The 8402-nt window shown below is 31.8% G+C and overlaps 1 protein-coding gene across 1 annotated transcript; it reads left to right on the forward strand.

Annotated features, from left to right (window-relative positions):
• The first annotated feature begins 5989 nt into the window (after positions 1 to 5989).
• Positions 5990 to 8158, forward strand: LOC143563244 (cytokinin riboside 5'-monophosphate phosphoribohydrolase LOG5-like). The gene is made up of 6 exons (XM_077050835.1): positions 5990 to 6146; positions 6331 to 6428; positions 6515 to 6545; positions 6628 to 6727; positions 7625 to 7695; positions 7949 to 8158. Exons 1-6 carry the CDS (start codon positions 6039 to 6041, stop codon positions 8156 to 8158), a joined length of 618 nt encoding a protein of 205 aa, XP_076906950.1. The 5' UTR covers positions 5990 to 6038.
• Positions 8159 to 8402: the final 244 nt, after the last annotated feature.

The raw sequence follows: 8402 nt of genomic DNA on the forward strand, positions 1-8402 counted from the left end.
TAAGACAAATATTTATGTTCACGTTTGTTTAAAAAAGTCAACATGTTCTATCGAAAGAGTCAACATTACAAATACAATGAACGTAACAAACTAATATATTCGTATAAATTAAAACAAAACTACAAGTAAAACAAATTATTACAAAACATGAAATAGCAAAACAATTATAAAAAAATCTCAGCGTTCCTCATGTGCGAACACAAAAGAGGAGTCGTACTCGTATCTCGTAGGCTCGTACGTCCAGGTTCACAATTCCTGGGCTTTTAACAAATTCATGTGAATTAGGCATGAGGCCCACCAAACATACACATTAACGACTTACGGGCCCAACTTGCAAAAGAAGTAATGGAAAATTGGAAATTATTAAAAAAGACAAGAAAAAAAATATTATCAATTTTAAATTTTAGCATAGCACTACTAGGGGGTTTCATATTGGGTAGAGGGTTTTCACAACTAGATTTCCTTCTACGAATGGAATGGAGATAATTCGGTGGGATAGTGGCGCTCAATGATCGACGGATCCCTAATAAAAGTTAAAATAGAACTTTACATATTTGCAAATATAAAATTTAATATGAATAATTTATCCCAATCAAACATAAATATAACATTTGCTACAACATTTAGTGATTTAGAAGCCAATTTGGAAGCCCGCATCTAACTCTAACCCAAATTAACTTGTATGAACCTCATTTGTTTTATTTTAACCTAATTAAAAAAAAATCAAACGTAGGGTATGGATAAGTGGATAACACAGGAAGCCAAGCATGAACGACGATTCTAAAGGAATAGGGACGGCAATTCATTAGATTTGACCATTTCGACTAAAACAATTTGAAAGAAATTGGTGGTTCGGTTGGATTGTTTTTCTTTTTGTTTTGTCTAGCTTCTTTTGTTTGGGCTACTTGCCTCTTGTAAATGGTCTTTCTTTTGGTTTTTATAAAATTCGGTCTTTCAAAAAAAAAGAAAGAAATAAGAACGACAATTCCTAATGTAACCTTAGCTTGAAAATTGAAAGATTGGTTTTATTATAGCTATTTAGTTGTTATCCAATTTTAGTTTATATTATTGTTCAATTTGATTACTTTTCTTTGATTTAGTTAATTTATTTGAGTATGGTTTTAAAAGTTTAGTTTATTTGAGTATGTTTTTAGAATTGTATAGCGACCTAATTAGACCTGAGGATCAAGTTATTCTATAAAGGGGAATAAAAATGAGAAGGATGAGAAGCCATAATTAATTGATATGTGTCAATTAGGGACCAAAGAAAAAAGGGTTATAGAGGTAATTGTACACATTTTCTCTCTCCACATGCAATACACATGTTAATACCCAAATCATTTTATAGCTTTTATAACCTTTCATATGATATTTTTTTAAAAAATAAAATTCACCATAATAACAAACGTTTTTTTACCTTTAATATGAGTATAATTTTGTTATATAAGACTAAAAAAAATTTACGTCATTGTGTCTTTTTCCTTACCATTGTGTTTTTTTTCGTCATTGTGTCTTTCTGTTTATTATTGTGTTTTTTCGCCATTGTGTTTTTTTAATACTAATAACACCGTTGTGTATACTAATATGTAAATGTAATGAAAAATACCAACAAATTATCTAATACTAAACACAATGATGAATACATATTACACATTAACATGAAACGTAAAACACAATAATTGATACATATAACATAATGACCTGAAACGTAAGACACAATGGTAAAATACATATAACACAATGACTTGAAACATAAGACACAATGGTAAAATACATATAACACAATGACTTTAAACGTAAGACACAATGGTAAATACATATAACACAATGACCTTAAACGTAAGACACAATGGTAAATACATATAACACAATGACCTTAAATGTAAGACAAAATGGTAAATACATATAACACAATGACCTTAAACGTAAGACACAATGGTAAATACATACAACACAATGACTTGAAACGTAAGACACAATGGTAAATACATATAACACAATGACCTCAAACGTAAGACACAATGGTAAATACATATAACACAAAGACCTTAAACGTAAGACACAATGGTAAATACATATAACACAATGACCTTAAACATAAGACACAATGGTAAATACATATAACACAATGACCATAAACGTAAAACAAAATGGAATCTACATATTACACAATGGCTTGAACGTAATACACAATCAACATAAAGCAAATGTTGAGCAAAAAGACACAGTGACAAACGAAAGACACGGTGACATAATCTTTATTTTAATTTTTATCTTTAATATGAGAATCAGTTGAAAAACACAATGACAAAAATATATAACACAATGCATAGATAAACTCAATTAAAAAACACAATGGACAACCAAATAATACAATACAAAAAAAACCCACCAACTTTTTTTTATTTTTATATAACAATATGATATTCATATTAAAGATAAAAAAACGCTCGTTATTTTGGTAAAAGAAAATTTCTAAAAAAACGTCGTATGAAAATGTTATAGACGTTTTAAAATTATGAGGGAATTGACATGTGCCTTAAATATGGAGAGAGAAAGTCTTCATAAATGAGTTATTACCTTCATGCCCTTCTCATCTATTTTTATTTAATTTTTATTCTTGAATTAATCTCCACCATCCAAATATAAGGTCAATGGATTAGATTCCTTCTCACCCTTCTCATTTTTGTTGTCCTTTGTATTTTAACTTTACCCTTTGACCCGAACCAGACCGACTTCAATAATTGTTCTTTTTTTCGGAAAAAAAGAAAAAAAAAATCCAATAGCCTTAGATTGTAAAAATAATATTTTTGAGCATACAAACCATAGCGTGATAGTGTTTTCTTCAACCGTAGAATAATAAAATATCATTGACGAAAACGAGTTTGGATTGTGAATTATGAATTAAATATAATACAAAAGAATGAGTTTGGATACACTGAATTCACATAGTGCACCAAATGCACGAGCATCCATCGAGACAAAATAGACCATCATTGCATCCATATTGCGTTGCATCTTTTATCCTCCACTTTATATTAATTCCCCACTCTTATCTCAAACTATTATTCCTCATTTACCACATTATAAACAAGCTAGTGACATGCTGACATATATATATATAGAGAGAGAGAGATAAGAGGAATCATAGGTCAACCAAAACCCTACAAATCATAAACAAACAACTTGATGCACTATACACATGCATTGTATAGATACATATATAAATAATATAATATGATGCTATTAACCTATTCACATAACTGCTATGTTTGAGATTTAGTTTGAAAACAGCTTATTGGTGATTATTGAATATTTTTAAAAAACAACTTTAAAATGCTAGGATTTGGAAATTTTAGAAAAGTGTTTTTTAAACATTTCAAAAGACTAAAATAAAAGAGAATTTTGTAATTGTCAAACACTTTTTAACTTAATTATTGCTTTAAAAAAAGCCAATAAATCAATAAGAGATTTTCAAACTCAATCACAAACATGCTTTAATTCTTGCTTCACCTAAATCTAAAATTCCTCATAGATTGCCTACTAGGAAAGATGTGAGTCAGGGTCCATTTGGTTCGCTGGCACCAGTTAGGGTGGACAAGACTCTATGACCCTTCGTGGTCACAAGTTAATTCGAAACCCATTTTCAGCCCCTTGTGGTTGCAAGTTCGGATCTCACTTTCAGCATAAAAATTTTGCTGTCATTAACAGGGATGCCATTGAGCTCACGAGCATAGGCAAGTTATAGTGTTTTATGAGTTGTCGTTTCCTCTTAGAATGGGTTGACGCCACCCTTGAGCGTTAAAGTAACGATGAACGGTTTAAATCCAGTCTAAGGTATAGACACACCTGAGCTATGAAAAGACGTGTCACTGAACCCAAATTGTCATGGTCGTTGGAAAAAAAAGATGCAACTTCGATTTAAAATATCAAAATTACAGCACATGAGGTGCTTTCATTTGGAAGGTTGACAAATAGGCTTGGTATATATTTATTTATATAATAGATTAAAAGGACATACGGATGTGCACTTACAATTGCATATATGACTTTTGCAACATATAATCTTAACTAGTTGCTTCCCACCCGTGCATTTCAGTTGGGACGCGGCGTGAACTCAGCCTGTACCGGTTACCGACATTCACTATAGTAACCGATGTGCATAAGAAAATGGAAACGACAAAATAAATCCCAAACCAGCATGATAAAGAAGTGTATGACCATGCTTAATGTCGGCATTTGTTGTACACTATACATCTATTAAAACAACAATTCTATCGGCCATGTGTCGTTCTAGAAACATTTGTTTGACCCGTTCCGTCGTTACAACATTCTATTGCCCAAGGTTAGCCACTTTTCAACATGTTCCTTTTCCCTGTTGGACCTTTACGGTTTACCACTAACTCTTGCTAAAGGTTCTCAGCAAATTAACAAACATAAATAGTGAAAAGTGAAAACACGCATGATATTGATACTTTGTTTTGCTATCAGTACTGTTTTTCCGAGGTAATTATTTGAAGCCCACCCATGAAAGGCCTTATTGGATCAGGAATTCAGGATATCTGAACCAACTGTTTTAAGATTTAGTCAAAATAACTCAAACAACTTGTTTAAATAGCTTAAAATAAGATTAAAAAATGCAACACAAGAAAATCTAGCAAAGAAATATAGCACAAATATACAACACAAAGAAGTCCAATACTAGTCCAGTACAGAACATGTTATACAACACATTTTTCTTTTCTTTTTTCTAATTGTCACTTTTATATGACAATATGTTACTGAAACTAAAGATAAAAAATGTTCGATTATGGTGTGATGTTTAAAAAAATCATATAAAAATATATGAACGTTTCAAAAACTACTCTTTCACCTCTCGTTTTACCTACAGTTCAACCATTGATTAAAAAAGGAAAAAAAATGTTTTTTACTGGTCCCAACTATCGTCTTTTGGTCACTTCCGGTCCCAACTAACGAATTGGCTGCTGACGGTCCCAACTTTTAACGTATTTGTTCATAACGGTATGCGACTAACATTATTCTAACGCCGTTAGTTTCAGGTTGCCGAAAAAAAACGTTTTTGCCCAGAAAACACGCATTTTTTTCCTGAAAATTCAACAATTTTGTCCCAAATATCATGGTAACTTTGTATCGTACATTTAGAAACATTTTACTAGTAAAAGCCTCAATTATTGAAGTTGCTAGAACCCTAGAACTATCGTCGGAATCAGTTGATGGTGCTTAAGTGATGGTGGTTGGTTGGCGGTGAGTCAAATGGTGGTGGTGGTGGTGGCGGGGGGGTGGCGGTGTTTAGGTGGTGTTTTCCGGCAAAAAAAATTGACTTTGCCGGCCAAAAACGTTTTTCCGGCGACATGAAACTAACGGTGTTATGATTCTGTTAGCCGTGGACCGTTATGAACAAATACATTAAAATTTGGGACCATCAGTGACCAATTCGTTGGCTGGGACTGACAATAACCAAAAGACAATAGTTTGAACAAATAAAAACCAATTTTTCATTAAAAAATGAAAAGCTAGAAATCCTTTTTAGTTTGCTTAAGCAAATCATTTTTTTACGATCTTCCTCCAATATATATTTTGTTTTTTCTATGATGTTTTTAGTACTCAAAAAGGAGTTTCGGTTTAAGGTGTGAATATGCCACTTTGATGATAATTTAGAAACTTAGTTATGTGACGTTTGTAAAGTGGTGGACGGTAGTAGTTATAGTGAAATATCTTAGTTATTTGAGACATGTTTGGACGTTTGGTTCTAATTTTATTTGGTTGATAGTTTTTTTCATGAAATGAAACAAATAATTAATGAAATCAATAAATTTGATATTACAATTCTACCCTTGTACATGCCCCAATACAATTCCAAGAGTCATCAAGTTACTTATATTGCACTCCTCCAATCCTTATATAAACCAACCCAACTCCAAAATTCCTTTTGGATTCTTAACACTCACCACAATCAAATTCAACCACAATCAAATTCAAACAATATCTCCCAAAATATTGGAAGAATAACATAGAACATGGAGGGAGCACGATCACGATTCAAAAGCGTATGTGTTTTCTGTGGTAGCAGTGTTGGTAAACGGGACTGTTACAAAGATGCCGCTCTTGAGTTAGGCCAAGAATTGGTATGTGTATGTATGTTTAGTTGAACAGATAACTTTTTTAAAAATTTTGTTATAAACTAAGATTTTTAATACAAATATTACAAATTTTTGTAATGAGTTTACTGGTTCTACATAAAAGTTTAACCATGAACTATTGTCTAACTATATATGAGTGTTCTATATTGATATAATTTTGTTATTGAAGGTGAAAAGAAAACTAGACCTTGTTTATGGTGGAGGGAGTGTAGGGCTAATGGGGTTAGTTTCACAGGAGGTTCACAATGGTGGTGGCCATGTTCTTGGGTAACACACACATGCATATGTAGCAAAATTACTTTTAAAAGATTTTGTTTTTTCCTTCTTGAACTTAACTTATTTAATTTTTTCAGGATTATTCCCAAAACTCTCATGTGCAAAGAGGTATGAATTTACAAAAATTAGTTTCCGAAAAACGGTTAAATTATTCTTTGAAGATTTAGACGATCTTAATGTTTATTTACAGATAACAGGTGAAACAGTGGGAGAAGTAAAAGTAGTATCTAATATGCATCAAAGGAAAGCTGAGATGGCTCGTCATTCTGATTGCTTTATTGCTCTACCAGGTAGGAATTCCATTTAAAAAAAAAACATAAAACTTAGTTTATTCTGACTTCAATTTGCATTATCGGCTCCATATTAGATTGGCGAGTCAACACTCTTTTATTTATCATAGGCAAATTACATAAAAGAGGTATTTAACTTCATGTGATTTTTTTCATTTTCTGGCATGTAAGATTTTACCAATTTGAGGGGGAAAAAAGAAGAATTTCTAGTCACACATGTCAAAAATGAGCAACTACACATACAACATGTATCAATAGTTCAATACATAGCCAACCAAGGACATGGCATTTCACCTCATCGTATATCCTTTGAAAATGTCAAATGAAGGTTTTTTTTTTCCTTTTGGTGCAAAAATGAAGAATATTACTCATACTATAAATTGGAAAAGAAAAGGTGTGCAACAAATAAAGAATGAGTTTGTGATACACATATCATCCCTAATCTAACTTCACGCCGTTGAAAGATTTAAATATCAATCATAGTTCCCCTACAACCCTACTTTTCAAACAACCATTTAAGAATTCGTCAAACTGTCGTTGAAGGGTAACATGTCATATGATAGCTCACATACAAGCTCACATACTTTTTCAGACAATATGACATGAAGACCACTTGTACCCATACATCATCATCTTGAATGACAATGAATGAAATGATGCTCTAAGCTATGTCGCCATGTTTTTTAAAATAAAAGCATTTGTCAATGATTTTTAACTCTCTTAAACTTAACCGACGAGGAACCGTTTTACTTTTTAATTTTATTTTAAAGCAATTAAAAATAATTGAACGTTTTATTTAAAACATGTCACAATCAAAGGGCCTTAAATTTAAGAATAAATGAATAATCATGATTAATTGATTTATTATTCTATTTTTTGTAATATAAATATTTGTAGGTGGATATGGAACATTAGAAGAATTATTGGAGGTCACTACATGGGCCCAACTTGGTATTCATGACAAACCTGTAAGTAACCAACCCTCAACTTCCTAAGTTTTTCCAAATCTGGCAAAAATATATAAATAAATAACTAAATAAATAAAATAATAAAAGCATTCTAATTCTTTCGATTGGTCTGTAAATAATATTATTGTTGAGAATAAAAATGTTTGTAGGTTGAAATAAACTTGCCATAGAAACATGTCATTAATTTACAAACTTTTGTTGTGTATTAATCATATTCATTAACTAATCGAACCAAAAACTTGACGATTGGTAGGTGGGCTTATTGAACGTGGACGGTTACTATAACTCGTTGCTTACCTTCATTGACAAGGCGGTAGATGAAGGATTCATCATGCCAGCTCAACGCCACATTATCGTCTCTGCCCCAAATGCAAAAGATCTTGTACGGAAACTTGAGGTAAAATCATATGGAGTCGGTATAAAAAAACTTTCCGATTTGATAAGTTACATTAAACTCGATTAGGTCTCTTTAAGTCATTTTAAAAAATCCATAAAGATCCAAAAAAATAGTTTACAAAATAGAAATTTGACTTGTATATCTAAAATATATAAAAGGTTTATGGAGTTCAAATACTTATCCATAAGAATATAAATATATGTGTTGGTTGTTGAAGAGGTAGGTCCCAGCAGAGCCCAGTTGGACCCGCAAGACTCACCTTGAAGAGGAACGTCTGCGCAGAAGAAACCAACTGGATCCGCAGGACCAA

Source organism: Bidens hawaiensis, unplaced genomic scaffold (genome assembly GCF_021521415.1).
Source record: "Bidens hawaiensis isolate Kalapana, Puna unplaced genomic scaffold, B.hawaiensis_p1.1 tig00021345_1, whole genome shotgun sequence".
Lineage (NCBI taxonomy): Eukaryota > Viridiplantae > Streptophyta > Magnoliopsida > Asterales > Asteraceae > Bidens > Bidens hawaiensis.

What these genes read in the sequence shown, in the direction of transcription:
- LOC143563244 (XM_077050835.1), top strand. Translation starts at nt 6,039, where the DNA reads ATGGAGGGAGCACGATCACGATTCAAAAGCGTATGTGTTTTCTGTGGT. An exon ending in TTGAGTTAGGCCAAGAATTG is followed by an intron (nt 6,147 to 6,330) that starts GTATGTGTATGT and finishes TTGTTATTGAAG; the next exon opens with GTGAAAAGAAAACTAGACCT. An exon ending in TTGGTATTCATGACAAACCT is followed by an intron (nt 7,696 to 7,948) that starts GTAAGTAACCAA and finishes GACGATTGGTAG; the next exon opens with GTGGGCTTATTGAACGTGGA.